The sequence below is a fragment of the Larus michahellis genome, chromosome 1, assembly GCF_964199755.1.
Source record: "Larus michahellis chromosome 1, bLarMic1.1, whole genome shotgun sequence".
NCBI lineage: Eukaryota > Metazoa > Chordata > Aves > Charadriiformes > Laridae > Larus > Larus michahellis.
This window is the reverse complement of record NC_133896.1, coordinates 50,365,481-50,385,779: the sequence shown is the minus strand read 5'-3', so window position 1 is coordinate 50,385,779 and position 20,299 is coordinate 50,365,481. Positions and strand designations below refer to the sequence as shown.

The window sequence follows — 20,299 nt, the reverse complement described above, 5'->3', positions numbered from 1 at the left end:
TGGTCCTGTCCTCCTGAGACACGGCACAACCTGCTGCTCCATCATCCCGGTTGGGCTGCTGGGCACAGGCTGGGGCGGGGGTGCATGTGTGCAGGCGGGACACACCAAGCAACGATTCCCCTCCACGCACCGGACAGCAGGACCCCCACATTCTTGCATTTAACGTTAATACAGAAAGCACGTTATAATTAGCGCTAAATACCTTTCAAGATCGGGTTCTATTTTAGCTTGGGAACAGCTTGTAGCTCTGACAGCGTACTACAGCTCGCAGGGAAAGTGAATTGCTCCTGGAATAGGTGTAATTTGCTTTGGGTGGGACTCGCTTCGTTTTGGGAAACCGGAGCACCGTGACCACGTAGAGGGCGTTTAAACCCCAGACCGGCGGGGTCCAGGTGGCTCCCCACGGCCGGGATCGTGCCAGGGGGAGGAAGCCACCCACCGCGGCGTCTCCGTCCCCCGCCGGGAAGGAAGCGGCTGCGGAGGGGGACGGAGCCCCGCACCCCGCGGGGTGCCGCCGCGGCTCCCCGAAGTGCCGCGGGCGCCCACGCAGCGTGACTGCGAGCCGCCCGCAGCCAGCCGCCTGCTTCGCCCCACGACCCTCCCGGGTCGGGCCACCCCTTCGGCCCCGGGGCCGCGGGCGGGGAGGGGGCCGCGGCCAGGGAAGGGGCCGGGAGGCGGGGGCGGGTGGGCCCGGCCCTCACCCTCCTCCCCCACCCGCGTCCGCGCTGCCTCGTGGCGGGCGGCAGCCCTCGCGCCGCCGCTCAGTGTGGGCAGGCGGGCGGTGCGCACGGAGGGCGGCCGCGCCCGCAGGCTCCGGGCACCGCGACGCCGTACCGGGGCCGTACCGGCACCGTGCCGGGGACGGGGTGTGCGGCCCGGCCGCAGCCGCGCTGCCCACCCCACCCCCTCTCCCCGCCCGGCCGCGCCGTGAGGGACGGGTAGAGCGCGGCGCCGTGGCGGGGAGCCCCCGGCGCTGCCTGCCCAGCAGCATGCTGCGGAAGGTAAGGAGCCCGCCGCACACCGGAGCGGGGACCGGCAGCGCGGGGCCGCCACCGGGAGTGGAGGCGGGAGGGAAGCGCGGGGGGGAGCGGTTGTCGGCGTGTCCGCCGGGGCCCCGCCAGGGGGCGCCGCGCCGCCGGGAGCGGCCCCCGCGGGGGGCGGTTGCGCCGGTGGCGGCGGCGGGGCCGGGGCCGGGGCCGGGGCCGGGGCGGGCAGCGGGAGCCCGCCGGGCGCTGTCCATGGTGCGGCGGGCGGTCAGCGGGGCGGGCAAACTTTGGCGTCCGCGGCGGCGGCTCTCCCGGCTGGAGTTGCCATGGATGCCTGCGGCGGGCAGGGCGGGGAGCGGAGGAACCGGGGTGCGGAGGAACCGGGGTGCGGGGTCTCCCCTCAGGACGCCGCTGGCTGCGAACCCGGCGGCGGCGGGGGAGGCTCGGCCGGCCGGCGCAGGGTGAGCGCTGAGCGCCCGGAGCCGCCCCGCGGAGCAAACCCGCCGGTGTGTGCATCAGCCGTGCGGGGCGACTGGCGGTCCGCGGATCGCTCGCCCGCCCGCCGCTATTGTTCCTTGCACGGCAGCAGAGCATCCCTTGGCTGTAAAATCTCGGGCAGGGGGAGACATCGGTGGATGGAAGAGCTCTCTTGGTTGGCATGCGAGGCTGCTGGTTTTGCAAGAAGGCGAATGCGAGACTCTCGTGACTGCTAAAAGCTTTAGAAAAATAACCTGAAGGTTTGAGGCGAGGGGGAGGGTGGTTACAGAGGCAACCAAAAGCTACTAAAGTCAGTAGGAATGCACACGAGGGTGTGCACACAGACCTTCCAGCTCCCATCACAATTTTCAGCACTCCTTCCAAAAAGCGAGCTTTCCTTCTTAGGTGGACCCGGGCTGCTTCCCATCATTGCTGGAAACTGGCAGTGACGGGAAAGTGCCAGTGTAGAAGGCGCGCTATCAAAAGAATGAATCGAGTAACTGCTCGGGCTTCTTGTCCTGCTGTTCCTGTCTTGCTCTCATTTTGTGTTATCTTCCCAAATTTTGTTGTTACAGCTTTAGCCCCGCTAGCCTAAGTGCACAGCAGCTCAGACAACTGGAGTTGGATGGTGAATGAGGTGGTTGGAGCCTGGGGTCCTCTTCAGCGCTTCTGAGCCGCTGAGCTGGGCTCCGACGGCTGCCCTTGGTTTGGCAGAGCCTGAGCGACACAGAGCAAACAAGATGATTTAGGATTTCCCTTTGTTCTGGGGAGGAACTTAGGCAGGCTCATAAAGCCCAGCATTGCTAATCTCTTTTAACAAATATTCCCAGAGCAGTATTTTATACTGTTAGTGTTAATTATTATATAGTTATTATACAGTTTGGACAGGCTGAGTAAGAGAAAGCTGATTAATTCTATCCTTGCATTGTGAATAATGTGGAATGCTTCCTTTGAATTTTACCTTCTTCCACTACCTGTCATACTCCTTTGCTTACAAGTAGGGGGAGTGCCGAGATGGTCAAGATTGGAAATTAAGGGTTTATTAAAGATCAAAATGACCTTGGGGATTGTGGATACAAGGTATTCGAGCCTTGTTTCTTTTTCATACCTAATTCTGTGGCTGCCCAAGGGCTGAATCAGGGCTTGGGAGTTGGTCTACGCTGGCAGCCTGTTCTGTGCTGCCCGTTCATGAGCCTCCTGTTGTGGACTGACCTCCCTGTGAATTGTGGGCTACCTGCGCTGAATTCCTCTGCTGTACACGACAACTAGAGCGGTGCCAAGAGAAGTTAAACTAAGCTCACTGTAGCTTAAAAATGCTGAAATGGGTAATCCTTAATTCTCAGGCAACACCTCAGGGCTAATGAAGGCTGCATGAAGAACCGCCTGACAAAGGGAATCTCCTTTTAGGCAAAAAAGAGCAAGGTATAAAAAGAAACACAGTTGCAGCCCCCATGGATCATGAGTGCCCAGATCCTACTTCAGGCATCCCATTGGAGAACCTTCCTCACTGAGTTCATGGATCAGGTCCTTAGCATGTCTTGGAAAAAACAGCAGTCATGTGGGCAACCAACAGTTAAAATGAATTTCATGCCATGGCTCCCTAGGCTGGAGTATGAAACCTCAGTGTTTATTTGTCTCCTCTTTATTCTTTGCTGTTCCAGAGGATTTTCTAACATTTGTGACTTAGCATCCCCTTTTATATCTGTCAGGAAGGGAAGATAAAATAGGGAGAACCCCCCAGTTTTCTATTGTTCTGCATGTTGCGTGATTTTATGGCCAACAAGAGGTAGCCTAACATTTGGGACCTCTCTGACTTTGCTGTCCCTAGATGCAGTTGATGTTTCATTGATTGCTTCAAAAATAAATTGAGCTGGACAGGACTGAGCCAGTGAGATAGAAGGCTGAAACGCTTGCACAGGGTTTAGTATGGGTGAGCAGCTCAGTGTTAAATCCACACTTTCCCTTTGGATCAAGTTTTCCAGTGCCATGTGCTCTCATAAAGGAGCAATAAGCTGAAGGGTTCTTTTGGATGTCTCAGAAGCGTAGTAAAAACCTGGGTTTTGTTGCCAGAGACAGATGAAATGAAATAATGTCCTTGCCCTTTCTTTTGGGGGTATACTGAATTTCAATAATAACGTGGAGAAAATGGACCTCTGAGGACTGGTGGAATCAGTGGAATGTTAGTGTCTTGGTGGAGCTGCTGTTAAGTTGTGTGGGGGGGGTAGGCTTTCCCTAAGCCGAGCCCTTGGCTCCTCAGGTGAGCTGGTCTCTTGAGGAGCCTGCCTGCTCCCTGCGTGCCAGTCACCGAAACAGGGTGAGCTCCTTCAGGCAGTGGTGACCTGGCGCCATCAGTAGTACATAGGTGCTGGCAGTCTTGTGGCTTCGAGAGTGACACAGTGATGCTCTGTGCAACCTCCTCTGCACTCTTGCTCAGCAGTGCAGAGGCACATCTTAGGCAGACGACCCTCCATGTGTTCCTCAGGTCCCTGCTGTAGTCCGTGGAGGAAAGCAGAGCAGCTCAGGCTAAGTGAGATCTGGCACTGTGTGCATCAGAGCTGTGTGGTGAGGAAGAGAGCCCACCATGGGGAGGGACAGACGGCAGGAGGGCACTGCCGGACTGCTGCTTTCAGGGCGCTCTGCTGAACCTAGAGCCCAGCTCAGCAGCTCTTGCTGAGCGCTCCTGCTAGGGAGCAGTTTAGACCTCCCTGTCTGCCACCCCCTCCCCTCCTTCTGCCCCCTCCAGCTACATATGTTCTTCACGAAGGGAGTGCTTTCTAAAATCCTCTGAGTACTAGTGAGGTCAAGGTTTCCTAATTATCCTAATGCCTTATTTGAGATGCTTTACAGGAGTTTCATCCTTCCAGAGAGTGTGCCCCCCACCTCTCTTGTCTCTTTTCAGGCTTGAGAAACACGACGGCTGTATGTACAGAGTTCCCTGGCCACCACTGCTTTTCCTCCCTCTTCAAGCTGTTCAAAATAGCTAAAGATGACATAGGCTTTTCCAAGTACACATTTTTAAGAATGCCATTGCGTAGTACCTAGGTGCTGCAGCTGGATGTATAGCTAATGCCAGCCAAGTTTGGTCCACTTGATTTCATTCCAGGTGAAAGACCTGATTCTTTTCCTTCCATATGCCCCTCGCTTTTCACTTGGTTTCTTATTTGTAAGAAAATACCAATGCAAATGTAAGCAGGAAGAAAATCCCTGAGGTTTTTTTTCCTGTTTTTACATACCTCCCCCTTCACTGTCATTCAAATAAAATAGGTTGGCATTCAAGTTAATAGAGACAAGCTGTCTATTAGACATTGTGGGAGGGCAGTAACAGAGCTAGGAGAGGAGAGACTACACTTTCAGGCAATGGATGGAAAGCCAGTTCTCCAAACCTCAGCATTCTTGTCTCTTTGGACTTGTTTCTCTTTCAGCTTCTCTTGACAGATGACCTACCTATCTTAATTGACCGTATTAGGAGCTAATTTATTCAGCCTAGACAGTCCTTCACCAGATCACCGAAGTACACACTGGATATAAATTCTCATTTCTATCTGCTTTTATTATCTTTTTGAATATCAGCTCTGTGTATCTTGTTCATTTTCGCTAGGGAAAACAAATTCACATGTCAAATTCTGCGGAGTTATTTCTTCAGGCAAGATGTACCCACACTTGGGAATTAAAGGAAGTCAAACACATCAACAAGAAATTAGTATTTAGGGACAACAGAAAGAAGAAATTAATATGGGCAGAATGTACTGAAAATCCAGGCTGGGCTAAATAAAGTGTGTGATGAAGATGAATTTGTGTGCTACTTCTGTTTTTATTATATCATTTAGTGTTCTTCAGTGGTTTTGGCTCTGACACTCAGTAATCAGTAGCAACTCTTGTAGGAGGGAAAGGGAACAGCCTTGCTTGGCAATGCTCTGTTAAATTCATAAGGTAGTTAGGAGGGACATATATACCTTGACAGGTACAGATCACAGTGCTACATCTTGCTATAGATTTTATTCACCTGATGTTTGAGCAGAATGAAAGCTTTATTTTTACCCAAGTTGTCCTTGTCTGGTCTTTACAACCTGCTGGGCAAAACTGCACGTACTGGGACAATTTGGGCTAATGGGAATAGCTCTGCTGGGGTAAAAAAAATGCCCTTTTGTTTTTTTTAGTTGCTCAGAGATTGTCTTCAAATGGTATATAGCACTGTCAGTCAAAAACTACATTTCAGGGTAGAGGTAATAATGAGATTTTCCTTATTCAGCTATTTTAGAGGCTCTACTATTTTGGCTACCCTTGGGGAATATAAAATGTGTTACCAGTTAAATCCATGACAACAGAGAACTTAAGCATTAGATTTAGCCGAGCTAATGTGCAGGCAATTGAACTGGGTAAGACACAGGCCACCCTGGCATGAGGGAGCATGAATAAACCTTGCTCCAAACACAGCAAAGTGGGGGCTTCAATAAGGGTCTCTGGCCTTCATGAGAAGCAGGACAGACAGGCAGTTGAAGATACCTGCTAGAGCTTGGGCAGGCTGTGACTGGGAGTCTTTAAGTGGGTTTTAGTGACTTTTTAGTGAATTTAGGTGCCTGGAGGTGTTTACGTGCCTAGAAGATTACATGATGTGCGAGTGAGGGTTTTGGTGGGACATGAGTGTTGGTTTTGAAGGACGAAAAGTAAGAGGATTTCCTACCTTTACCTCAAGCACTCCTATTTGCTAACGAGTTCATCGTTCCCATCGCTGCTTCTGCTGTGGGAAAATGAGATTGAAATGGCTTAGGTGCTTTCAACTGTCTTTCTTGATGGTTGGATTTTTACCTGCCACCTCTGTTGGTAAGCAGAGGGGTGAGCGAAGCGTAAATGGCACGGGGAGGAAGAATTAGGGAGTGATCGATTGTTCACTGTCTCTGTCAGGAGAAGAACTAGGGGCCTCCAATGAAACCGCCAGGCCCCAGGTTCAGAGCAGAAAGATGTGTTCCTTGTTTAGCCGTGCAGCTCCATGCCGTTGGGCGTCGGGGGGGGCATGAGTTTCCATCGGTTCAAAAAACAGGTGGGCAAATTCAGGAAGAATACTTCAAAGGCTTTGGAGGACAAAAGTAACACCACTGGCTCAGAAAGCCTTTGGCCTGCAGAGCCCCCAGCAGCTGGAAAGTATTTTGGGGAGCAGCATTACATGATTATTCTGGTCGTGAGAGTCTTCTCAAGGCATCTGCTGTTGGCCACTGTTTCAGCCAAGATACAGGCATGGATTTACTGTAAACCAGTACGCTCCTTACAGTCCAGCAACAGAGAACCAAGCTTTCTTTTCTCCTGAGGTTTCTTGTGAGATATTGAGCCTATTAGGGTCATACTGTTGGTTAAGCAGGTCAGCTGAGAAATGTTTTATGAGTCTACGTCATCCCAGAGAATGACTGCATAGCTTAAGAGTGAAGCAGTGGGAAAACAAATGGAGAAAGATTAAGATCTCTTAAGCATGTTGGCTTTGTTGAACTAAAATCGGAAGGATTTAAAGTCATTTCTTGTGTTCGTGACTCCCGCACAGGGCAATGGTAGGTCAGAGTGGCTGGTTGCACATTTCTTGACAGGCTGCCTGCGCCAGGACCAACATTCCCCTGTCCTCATGTTCTGAGCTGGGGACAATGCAGATTTTAGCACAAAAGACACAAAAAAGGGCAATTAATATCTTTTCCTTTATATGTTCCCCACTGCTGCTCTCCCTCATGAGAAGACAATAAAATCGTAACTTTTAAAAATATATATGAAAAAAATCTGCAAACAGACATGGGGGAAAAAAAGGACAGATGTGTTGATTGACCTTTGTGGATATGAGGAGGGGGGGGGAAGTTTTCCCTCCTTTAACAAAAATGGTTTCCAAGTTTGTCCAGTGATAAAACTGCGATTTCCAAAGGTTTTTTTGTTTTCACTTTTTGGGGTATGGCTGTGCTGGACTGAGTGGCCAAATAATAATAGGTTAATACGTTCACCTTGGTATAAATTCCTGGTAAGTAAGCCACGTGTGACTGTTTTTTCCTGTCAGCCCTTCCTGCAGTAGTTAGCAATTAGTGCAAAAATGCTGCTTTACCATGTAGGAGAGGTACATTTAGGTATCGGCATCGATGGTTTGTGTTTTGGTTTCCGTTTCTGCCTGTTTCCTCTGAGAAGAGCAGCAAGACCTGCTGGGCTGAGGATGTGGCCAACGTGTCTGCCCAGCGCATCGGACAGTAACACCCCTCTTCCAAATAACTCAGCTGAGATTGAGCAAATCTGGGTATTTTCTGGACCGACCAGATCATTTGATATTAGATTCTCTGTAGTTTGATGACGACTGAGGTCTCCTTAATTTCCAGCTCACTGATGTAGCATCTTGACTGCTTTGTGGTGGGACTTCTAAGTCCAATATCCTAAACTTTTCAGACCAGGAGATTATTGTGAACTGTTAACCCCTGCAAAACTGTATTAATAGTTTTTCAGTTGGAAATCGTTACATATTTCTGGTCTGTGCACCATTTTCTGAAGCCTCAGCAATGGTTTGCAAAAAGCACCAAGCATCCAATGTACGCCCTCCTTGCTGCCTGAAGAGTGATTTCCATCTTCAGAGGGTAAGTGGCACCGACATGTAGTCCTTGGTATGACGATTCTTCTCCTGAAACAGGGCTTGTGACTCAGTGGCTTGGGCTTTAGGCTTGGTTAAACAAGTACCCTCTTTTCACTGGGCTGTTGACCCGATGTGTGATTTTTTAGGCAAATTTGTTTGATCTCTTTCTGCTACGGTCTGTCTTGGGCACGTTGTTAGTGAAAAAACCTTTTCTCTCGTGGAAGAGCAAGTAAGACTTGCAAAAATCTTTGATAGTCTCCCATTGTAAGGTGAAAAATGACTAGGGCTCGCCCTTGCTGCCCTACTACAACATCTGTGTGTGCCCTGACAGATCTCATGTGGCTTGAGGACCTATAAAATGAGGACACCGGCTCTTTGGTCACTGGTTTCCTGCTTCTGAACAATTGATCTTAAGCTCTTGTATTTAATGTAGTGGAGCTTGACCTTGAGTGCCAGAAGCCATTATAAAAGGAAATGCTTCACTGGTCCATATTATTTTTGTCAAAGCTTTTTTTAATAGAAAATAGGGTTTTGATTTAAAAAAAAAAAAGAAAAGAAAACCACTACAGAAAATATATTTCTGCTGAAAATATTGTTTTTTTCCCTGAAAAACTAACCTCTAGTTGAAAAATGGCTTAAAGCTCTTCAGTCTCAATGGGAAGTCAAAAATCTTTTCCAGTAGGGGAAAATATTTTTTTTTCCCCACAGCAACGTAGCTTGCTAGCTTGATTCAGATATTCTACTTTTTTTTGGTAAAAAATAAGTTAGTTATTTGCATCTGTTTTTTCTTTTGGTCTTTTTCTTTTATTATTGTTCATCTTGGACATTTGCTAGCATACAGTTATTCATACCAGTAATTGAATTTGCAAATTTCCCAGTAGTTCTCCATCCTTTTCAGATGCTCTGAAAACTGTTCTGTTACATGTCCTCTTTGTCTTTTTGGTTTTTTTCAGCTTATTTCTGGGCAGATGAATAAACACACTTTTTAATGCATTTCAATTATCTTGCTTTTTGTCAAGATATATTTTCAGGTAACACAATTAATTAAAACTCCATTAACCGTTTAAGAAGGATGTATCCCCTAGTGGCAGTCCTTTGGTACTGGCCTACTTGAATTAATGAGTGCAAATGGATGTTTGATACATATTGACTTGCTCAGAAATAAAGGGAGATTTTTGTCCTTTTTTGTGCTCTTTGATGTATAAAGGAAGCCTGAAGAGATGCTTTTTCCATTGTTTTTTACCATTTAGATTCAGTCTGTTTGGGTCTTCCTGAGAGTTAGGTTGCAGGGCTATTCTATTCTATTCTATTCTATTCTATTCTATTCTATTCTATTCCATTCCATTCCATTCCATTCCATTCCATTCCATTCCATTCCATTCCTTGCTGTTGAAAGCAGGGCTGGTTTTTTTAATAGAAGATAGGGGTTTGATTCTAAAAAAGCCTTGGGATGCCTTCTCTGCACACGGATTCCTTCTGACCTTTAGAAAGAAAGGACAGCTTTTCTAAGCTTTTTTTTGCTTTTTGCATCCACTCTCAGCAAAGGTATAACTGTGCCCATCCTCGCAGCTGAGAAGCTGTGTCCAGCCTCGGAGGCTTTTTCCCTTCTGCTGCCAGACCGACCCGTTCCCATCCCCTGCCGTTCCCTTCCCACTGGAGCAGCCAGTCGCTGAGGATGCCTGTTCGGGCCGTGGGAAAGCTCAGGTAGTTGTTTTTCCAAACTGCTTTGCAACACAAAGAAGACTTTTCAGAGCAGGCTGCTTTCACCACTGCCCGCTGCTGCCAGGTCAGCTACCAGGCCAAACTGGGCTTTTGTGGCTTGCTGAACACCTGCACAGGAAGGCAGCTGAGCACACAGACTACCTTGATGAGGGAAGGGAGCAGGGAAAAGGTCCTTCTGCAGAGTGGTAAGTGTTATATTACATGAATAAAGTGTGATTTTTTTAATTACTGGGGAAAAGTGTAACCAGAGAGCTTTCTAGGCTGTAACCCCTAGTGCCATCATTGCAGAAACTGCGTAGAATGTGTTGCGGAGGAACAGGAAAATGTCCTTTGGGTGATAATAGAAGCCACAGTTTCCTGACAGTTATTTATCATTCCTCCTTTTAATGTATGATCCAAAAGGGCTTGTTTATCCAAGAGGATTTTTTAACTTAGCCCCGCAACAGGTGACTTCTTTTAACTACTGTTTTCAGATCCTAAAAAGTAGGAGTGCAGCTTTAGCAAGCAAGAATGTGCATCTACATACGTAATACTCTGGTAATTCCCACATGTTGGGAGAAAAAGAACAGATTTATATCCTAATAGCCTGGCATACTAGTTCTAGAGGTGGGAGTGAGTAGTCAAGACTTTTGTACTTGGCACCTCTGCTGCCAGATTCTACACAAACTGGAATAATTCAAGAACAAGATGAAGTTACTTTTATTCAGTACAACTCTTACAGAAATACAGCAATGGTGGAGAATAAAGGAATTTTGAATCACTGGTAGTGGATAGTAATCTAATGTAAATCCCCAGGCAGGTTAAGTTAATGCATTCTCGGCATGGTGCCTGGAATAGGGGCTGGGGGGAGGAATGGGAAGGGATGAATCAGCTCTGATGTTTTGCAAGATCCTGCCTTCTAGTTCAATATTGTCTTGTTTTCTTTGCCTGAATTTATTCCTGACAGGTGGTGACAGAATGTTTTCATTAAAGAAAGGCAGATACCATCCTAGAATCACAGAAATCACATAAAGTCTGCGGTGGCAAACTAGTATTCAGACTTACAAGTGGCCGGATTCTCTTTGCCACTTCTTTAAAGCTTTGAGATTCCTCATTGCTGCCTAAAATCCCTGCCCCTCCCCCACCTTTTTTTTTCTGGGCCCCATTATCCAGCAGCGCAGGGATGAGAGCACACAGGCTGCATCGCTTGCTGCCTGCCCCTGCCTGGAGGGAGAGCGGCTGCCGGTCACAGTGGGGCTGAGCCTTTTCCCTCCGCAGCCCTTGTGCTGACCTCCCGATGGGCTCGGGGCAGTACCAGCATGCCTCCCGACCTCCTTTAGCACTGCTTGACGTTGAATTGCAGATCCTTCTTTTCCTAGAGCCTCTGAGGTTAGGGTCAAGAGAGGGTCGGCTGGTGCCCTGACTGAGCTGGGCGTAGGAAGCACTCCCGTAAGGACGCCGCTGGAAGAATAACACATGTTATTAGCACTTGCAAAGGGTGCTTGTGCCTCCTTTGTACACGGCTGGTGGACCCAGGGTAGATCCTGCTGCTCAGGGAACAAACACCTGAAGTTTGAGTCTCAACCATCCAGGTGGAGATACGTCCTCGAGAGCTCAAGTTTGTTGGAGCCTGGTCTGGTTTCCCAGTTGTGGTTCCCTGGTGAATTTGAATGAGAGTGTGGGTCCCTGTCAAACTGCAGTGCCGCGGGGACAGAGGAGAAATGACCATCTGCACCTGAGCGGGGTGGGCCATCGCCTAGATAGCTACTATTTCCAGCTTCTGGGCCAGGGGCTGTGTGTGGACCAGGTCTCCATGCATCGGGTGGGACAGGGGAGAGGAAGAGGAGCTGCCTGGTGAACCAAGCGCTGTCGTCATGAGTCTGAGCAAAGCCGAGCACGCTGGCGGCGGTTTTTAATTGCTGGTTCTGGTGTGCTGAACCACTACCTCCAGACTGGCCTGCCTGTAACAAGTGCCCAGGTGTTCAGTCTGGGTTTACTGTTCTCTATTGGAACTAAATTTGGGCGGAATATAATCTAGAAATGAAAGACAGAAGTCACAGAATCAGAGGGAAGCATGGCATTAAATCGAATGAGGAAAAAGTAATACTTTCCCCAAGCTAAATAACAATCAGTTCATTTGTTCCTTGCTTCTGGAGCCCGTTTTGATTTCATAAGCACATTTTCTTCCTTGGCACTGCTGCTGTAGGGATTTTGAAAATGCACGTGTGGTTTCAAATTTTTGCTGTGCCTGAGATCGGCTTTGTTAACCTTACTCGTCTGAGTGTTTGGTTCAGTCCCCTGGGCCTATGCAGTGATCAGCTTTGGTCGTCCCACCGGGCAGATTTTGGCAAACAGCTTTAGAGATGTTAATATGGGGTGGTAGAAGGGGAGAGATACTCACCACAGGGCCAAGTGTGCATTAAAAACCTATTGCCTTGATGTACCTTAATGCTTGTAGGACTTCTCGTCTTCATGGTGCTTATAGGCATTAACGAATCCTCATGACACCACTGTGAAGTGATGTAGATATCACTATGGTACCTGAGAGGGCAAGAGAAAAAATTAAGGCTCACCAAAGAAGCCAAGGGGAAACCCGGTAGTTTTGAATGACTCTATTATCCAAGACAACTAGAATTTGTCTTTCTAAGACATTGCGTTGTAAAAGCATACACTTGTCTAGGCACATGCATCAGTGCTCTCCTGAATAAAGAAATGTTCCTAAACTAGCGCTTAGGAAACCAGTGCAGCTCTGAAATAGCGGAATGATTCTGCAGGGAAGAGCTGTCAGGTTTTTATATCTGTTACTGAGCTTACTAAGGTTTTTTGTCCTAATAGGGTTTAAGATTAGAGCTTGTTTAGCAATTTCAGACTTTTCTCATGCGATTTCTCCTTCCCCGTACCTCAGTTTGAAAAGGAGGATGCAGGAGAGGGAAAGGGACAGCACATGTGAGGAGCGGTGCTTGGGTCCCAGGCAGCGGATGGGAGGAGAGAGCAGCTGAAGGAGGTGGCTCAGGGCTGAGGACACCTGGCAGGGCTCTGGTCCTGAAACTCCAGCTAAGGCAGGAGGCATTGCTGGGACCTTCAGGGGCTCTTCTGCTAGTTCTGCTGGAGCATCCTTGGCTGGGACGTGTAGGTCCTGGGCTTTGTCTGCTGCTACTGCCTGTTGTTGTCATCCTTTTGTAGCCAAAGCCTTTTTCAGCGTAGTTCCAGCCTTGCTGCATCCACCTCCTCCCATCTGTATTTGTTCTCTGCTCCTAGCAGCTCCTTGGCAACCTGCCGCACGAGATATAATCTGCAGCCTTACTTAGAGAATTGCTCTGCTCTGACCTTCTCTGTATTGCAGACTTCTGCTTCACAGGGCTTGATCCTGAAAAGAGCTAAACTCAACTTAAACTAGGCACCCTTAGCCGAGACTGCCTTCCCACAGCTGGATTTATGGTGGAAGTACATTAACCGCTATAGGATAGAAATCAGTATGATGAGTTAAATTTTTCAAGTGAAGGCTGTAAACTAATTCTAGCTGTATAAAATCACTTTTCCGGAGAGGGATCTTCTTTCAGGAATAAAAAGCTAAGGTAAAAATGAAAGCCTATTTGGTATTACTGATTTTAAAACGCCGTAATGTATTTCTTTTACAGGTAGCACTGGTGTTTTCTGATCAGTGGTCACTGAACATCATTCAAGATTTTTTTTTTTATATATATAGCATAAATCTAGAGATGCATTGGGAGTAATATCTTGTAAGACAAATACTTAGGTATAGAGAAGAACTAGGACACAGATAATTATACTTCTGATCAAATTAAGTTTCTGCATACTGAAATATCCATGAAACAACCCTTCTGAGGCATTTTAAATGGCACAAAGCTCACCAGCTGTGTCCCTGCTGATTCTAATGCCCATTGCAACCCGTGCACTCTGAGCGTGACAGCCTGACGCTGTGACGTGTTCACAAAAAAGCCGACGGGGTTCGTTTGCTTGCAATAACATCATTTCAGAAGCTGTAAAGGTCGTCTTTTTTCCATACCTTGGGTTGCTCCATGATAACATCTTTATTTTCTCTCCTCCTTCGAAGGAGGTGCTCCCACAAATGCTGTCTCCCACCTTCGATCGCGCTGCTGTCCTCTTGGGGTCCATCCACCAGTGCCACCGCCTTTCAGACTGCTTTGTCCTGCCCCGGTAGGCTCTGCAGCTCTGGCTTGCCTTAGCCCTAGTTCCTGTCTCCTGCTATGTGACCTTCGTGTAGCTCTTCTCGGTTCCCTTATGGCTACTCTGTTGTCTCCTTGTCTGGCTCTCGGGGCTGCTTCATCGTTTCTGCAGTCACTGGGCTGAGGCGGGTACCAGACGTTTTCCTCCCCCTCTCCTTTCTCTAAATCCCACTCCTTTCCCAAAAGCCCCCTCAGAGCCAGCACCTTTGCATGGCATGGCCCTGTGACTAGGACTTTGTGTACAGATCTCTCTCAGCTATCTTACGCTGTTAGGATGCTGTTCAGATAATGATGAGGTATGAGAGAGCAACACGATTTACTCAAAGAGCTGGATTAGACCCATGTATCAGCGTAAACCCGTCTTCCTGAAAATAGAGCAGAAGCTGATGTCCCGATTTCAGCTAATGATATATTTTAAGAATTTTTCTGTTAGCCGGTGGGACGTGCTGCGACCTGGGAACCGGGCCCCTGTGATGCTTTGGCAGTTGTGAACCTCCCTACGCTCTCCGTGGGCTCTTCCCGAGATGGGCTAAATGATTAGTAAAGTGTTTGGTTTTCCCCTAGACTTTGATTGTGTGTCTTGTGGCAGATACTAGTAATAGTGATTAGTGAGTCTGATGCCTCGGAACTGTTGTGTACTTCTGCCTTAGAGGTAAGCGCATGGGAATTCATTCACGCTGAGGACTTCTGCGTGGTACGTCACCAGTATATAGAAAAGGGGGGATGCGAACTCATATGCTGAGCTTGCTTTGTGTAAGTATCCTGCATTGCTACAACAGACTAAGAATTAGTTTCTGCATGTCACATTTTTGTAGTACTAGTTTTAAACTAATTGAGCTGTGTGTGATTTGCCTTCTGGGCTCTCACTCCTACTAAAAACAACTGATGATCAGTGCCAGTGTAAGTTAGACGTGAGCAAAAGGCTGTTCAGCTAAACAGCTTGAATAACGTAACAAATGGTGCCATTTCGCATGCCTATTCAGAGCGCAGAAAATCAATCTGCTTCCAAAGCTGGAGCCCTGCCACTTGATTTGTGAGTTTCTAGCAGTTTCAGACCTAAAGCCCAGTTTACCTTGTAGTTAGCATAATCACGCTCTCCGGTCATGAGCGTATAAACTGCACAGATTATGTTCGGGAATTACATTGTGGAAATACAGATGGGTCTGTTTAATGAGGTACAAAACCTGTTTTGCATGAAATGTATAAACCTCAATTATCCATACGCCACAAGGGACACAGGATAATTTTGATAATCAAGCTTTCAGAAAATGGCAGGAATATTCAATATGATAAGCATTAAGAATCATGACCTCATCTGGGATAACACAAGGCTTGGATAATTGAAGTGCTTCTGGTTTGGATTCTAAGAGTATAATAGTATTTAATGTTTGGGCTGCAGTTTGGTAACTGCTGTTAGTATCCAACTCAAAAAGATCTGTAAGAGCCAAGTAGGTCCAAGTGCTTCCCACTGCCCCTGGTAGTCCTCGGTTAGCTATTATTGGGGACAGAAAAGGAGAATTTGATAGCATGCTTCTCAGAGAAAGCCAATGTGTCATTTTTACACAGTTAGTGTATTTGCTGACTCAAAAAAATAAAAATAGTGGGCCTAATTTTCTCTGAAAGCTGTATTTTAAAGGGAAATCCTTTCCTTTTTGTTAGGGCTTGGAGCTCAGAACGTTTTGGAATATTTTTCTTGCTCATTTAGAGTAAATCCCACTTCATTTGAATTAATTACTGCTCCTATGGTGATATTTGAAATAAAGACAATCTTGGATGCTCAAAAGAGGGAAAAAAAAGACTAAGACTCATCATATGAGTCTTACTGATAGAATCTTATTAACTCTGCATGCTGATGTTCACAAGTTCCTCCATCTCCTGCCTCCCACTATCGCTGCCTTTTGGTTTTTAAATGCATGAAGGGTTTTTCAGAGAACTGCAGTAGCAGTAAGCTTCACGTTACCTTACCAGAGTTGGTAGAGATCAACTCAAAATCATCTGAGGCGCTACACACTGAAGAGATCTATGTTTACAGTCTTGCTGTGAATTTGCATATTCTCCTGTTTGAAATGCCAGCAAGTTTATAGTAAATGAGGACATCCTCATGTTTATATGGGTGGACAGTTTTGGTGGCTCTCCAGCTGTTTTACTTGACTGCTTTGCATTCTGCCAGACTGTGTGTGAGTGTGTCTTCTGCTCCACGGGCAGAACGCGTAGATGAATCCAAACAGATAGGTGCGTGAACAAATGGATGTTTGTCGGTTGAGATGCAGCCTGGGTCAATTCACTGGGAATTGCACATCCTGAAGTCAGTCCGTAGCTGACACCGCTTCGTTATTCTACCGCACAGTGCGCTTGGAAAGGGCTTTGTTGCCCGTCTGTCATCTCACTGGCTTTTTGAACACTTTAAGCCATTGGCTAAAAGGATGCCAGTGCAAGGTCATTATTGGGATGTATGCTAGATCAAAAGTATGTAAGAAAGAAAACATCTAAGGCTGGGCTCAAGTAGTTCTACTATCTCTCCCTAATGTATACTTCTGCGTAGCATGTGGTAGCTGGAGGTGGGCAAGCCCTACTTTGTGGTAGAGACTGCAAAAATAACAGTGGTTTAGGACCTTGCATGTTCTTAGTAAAGGCCTGTCTGAAAGCTGAAGAGTTCTTTGCAGTGCAGGAGACCAGCTGGATACAGAAGAAGAAGGGGGACCTGAACTCATGGCCTCGCTGTTTTCTGATCAGTTGGACTCCTACATGACAACCCTGCAGAAGGTCCTTCAGTTGGTGAGCATTTATCTTCTGACCCATTTCTTTTCCTTGTGCTATGAATAACTGGCACTGTACACCAACACGCAACCAGCAGCTCGTTCTGTGTGTGCGCACAGGATATTTGGCAGGTGTGAGCTGGTCGGTAGGGTCCCTATCTTTGCATTAGAGATTTGTTAAGAATCAGCCTTGCGCTGTTTTCTCCCAGATTGTCATCATCTCCTTCCTTCTTATACCCGGCTTTAGGTCCCTTTTGCCGTTCATTTAAAGTGGTGCCTGCTCTACTGTGGTGTTTTGCAACAGCAAATCAATAGAATCATAGAATCATAGAATCATTTAGGTTGGAAAAGACCCTTGGGATCATCGAGTCCAACCATCAACTCCACTCTACAAAGTTCTCCCTTACACCATATCCCCTAACACCACATCTAACCAAGTCTTAAACACATTCAGGGATGGTGACCCCACCACCTCCCTGGGCAGCCTATTCCAGTGTCTGACCACTCTTTCTGTGAAGAATTTTTTCCTAATGTCCAGCCTAAACCTACCCTGCTGCAGCTTGAACCCATTCCCTCTTGTTCTATCACTAATTACCTGTGAGAAGAGACCAGCACCAACTTCTCTACAATGTCCTTTCAAGTAGTTGTAGAGAGTGATGAGGTCTTCCCTCAGCCTCCTCTTCCTCAAACTAAACAGTCCCAGCTCCTTCAATCGCTCCTCATAAGATTTATTCTCCAGGCTCTTTGCCAGCTTTGTTGCCCTCTCTCATATTGAGGTGCCCAAAACTGGACACCAATAGTCACAGGGAAATAGTCACAGGGAATCTCTGTAGGTCATTTTGCTATAACAACAAAAACATTTGCCTGTGGCTCTGCTTGCCAAGCCTGTACTCTCTGCCACTCTTATCGTGCACATTAGATGTGAAACAGAAAATGACTTCTTAGGAGTGTCTTTGTTGGCTGTTAATGTTGCACAGAAAAAGAGCAGAATCTTTATGACATTACATGCCAGAGGACAGTCAGTTGTACAAAGTAGGGGTGTGTTACACACACAACCATACATTTGAAATAGGAGGTGCAGTACTTGAACAAAAGTATCTATCTATCTGAGACATTTTGTTTTTCAGGACAAAACTTAGCAATGTAAGAGTAAATATTCTATGTGAAAGTACATATGCCAATGATGTTAGCCCTCACTACATCATTGAGATTTCTGTAGGATTACTTTATTCACATGATTTCAGTGGGAACTCTTTGTGTGCTTGTAGAGTATAGAATGTGTAGAGTATAGAGTATGTCAGGGGAAATATTTGGAGGTAATGTTTCAAAGCAGTGCCACCTTATGGTTCATTTCAGAATGGGAACGTGTGGCCTCCCACCTGTGCAAAACATCATGCAAAACATCTGGCTGGGTTCTCTAACTTTCTTAGATGGTCACCTTCTGTGCTTCTGATGACAGGGCTCAGTGATGGCCTATACCTATCACTATCACGACTAATTGCAGAGAAGCGAATACACTTATTAGCCTGCTTCTCAAAGAAGAGCTGTTCCCTCTGTACTATTAACCATCCCATTGCTCACATGGGCAAAAAATCCTTCTCTGAGTCCTTCCCTTCCGGACTGCTTGCAGAAGTGCACGCGCAATTACTGTCTAGGGTTCCTGTTTCTGCTGAGACATTGCACTGCAGCCCAATGTCACAATTGATAGTCTTGATAGTTCATATTCATCATACCTACACCTGTAGTCCTGTCGTTCATGTCACAGTAAATCATCACTGATTAGCCAAAAGCAGGAGGAAAGGCTTTGAAGTTCTGCAACACCGATGCTCACCTAGATCCCCAATCCCTAAGCAGCATGAGTTTCATGGGCCCGGGTGTGACCCTGCACCCAAGGAAGGTGATCTTAGCAAAATCCTTGCAGAAGCAACTGGTCTTCTCGGTCTGTTCCTGCTCTTGTTCCAGTTTCTGGCAGGCCTAGCTGCTGCCTGGATGCCAAAAGCTTGTCAGAGCTGCTTGGTTGTGTGGCTGCATTGAATCCCCTGAGAAGTCAATTACATATTGACGTATGCTCATGTGTTAATTACAGCTACTGATGCAGCTTGGAGACCTCTTTTGCCTGCAGTAGCTGTTACGGTTTGCAAATAGTTCTGGTTAGCCAGTGAGAGAAGGGTCACTGAATTACAGGAGAAAAATCCTGGGGATACTTTAATTAAATTCTAGGTTTAAAAGTAGCCGTTTCTTCCAACAACTGCAATGCATAAGTCCCAGAAGTGGGATTAAGGAAGATGGGATTCCTCGCTACCCTGCTGAATGCAGAGGAAATCCATTTCTCGGGGAAATTGCTATCTGAACTGGAATGAGAAGTGGCACAGGGATGGATGTGGCGGGAGCAGCTGGGACTAACGTGCAGCTGTTACTGCCAGGCTGCTCGGTGCAGTTTACACCACCATCACCACCGCCATCCTCAGTGCTGATCCGCCACCAGTTGCAATGGGGGTAAAATAAAATAGGAGCCATTAGCTAGGCTTTGACTCTTTCTGTCAGACTAGTCTATTCCTACACAGACCTTTATTCGTCCTTTTAGGCACACAGACACTACACAGCGGCTTTACCCAGCGTTGTGCGGAGATGGCCAGCCCAGCATGACTGCTGAATTCCCTCAGATTCCAGCAACAGGCCCATTTATCGTGGAAGACAGTAAAGCTTAATAGTGAAAATCTTGTAATTAATATTAGCTTAAATATAGCTGCTGATATGAATTTGGCTTGTTCACAGAGCTGTGCCTGTAAAGTTCTGTGACTCCAGAGAATGCTGTGGAAACTCAGTTTCCTACAGTCTTGAGATATGGTCATAGACTTTTAAAGTATACTATTATTGTCCGTTCTCACTGCATAGCCTATAAAATTCCCATCCTTTCGCGTACAGCCTTTCCTCTGCTAAATATTTTGACAGGTATATGCAGGCTGCCTCATTGACTGAGTTGGCCAACAGAATCGAACCCTTGGCCTTCCCTCTCTCTGGAGTTACAAAATACACAGAGAGCTCATCATATTTGAGCTCTCCAGTATCTGTCTGATTGGTCTGAAATCAGCATTAAAGGCTTACTGCAGACACATACACTGACTGATCCTGGAAATCTGATTTCCATAGGCAACTAGTCTAACTAAACCAAGTCAAAAGCATGGAAATCATAACCAATGTAAGATGAAAAAAAATGAAAATGATGAGAGTAGGGACATATAAGAAAACAGCCCAGAAGTGAAGGGTCATGCTTCTCTAGCTGCCTTGTAGGAGCATCTGAAACCCTTCACATCACTGACTTCCATGATTTAAGGAATATTTAAACGTTACTTCTGAATGGCTTGTCTCCCAGAGTTGGGTCAGGTTCTTCTTGGGAATAAGCTGTTACAGCTTTGCTGATGGCAGTTTCAACGCCAGCACCATGCTGAACACCAGCCCAGGGTGAGCGCATTTTGGAACAATTTTGCGATGTACCTTGAATTGTGTATTTCCAGTGTCACTTCGAAAGAACTGTGCTGCTCTGCCTCAGGGCATCCGTAGTAACTTTAATACGTGGTACTGGTTTGA

General features: G+C 46.9%; 1 protein-coding gene across 1 annotated transcript in view; it reads left to right on the top strand.

The window, feature by feature from the left end:
- Positions 1-789: 789 nt before the first annotated feature.
- The window catches only part of TMCC3 (transmembrane and coiled-coil domain family 3), a 145,271-nt gene continuing 125,761 nt past the window's right edge, over positions 790-20,299 (top strand). The window contains exon 1 of the mRNA XM_074575166.1: positions 790-1,001. Within this exon, the coding sequence (XP_074431267.1) occupies positions 990-1,001 (12 nt within the window). The 5' untranslated portion in view covers positions 790-989. The remainder of the gene's footprint in view (positions 1,002-20,299) is intronic.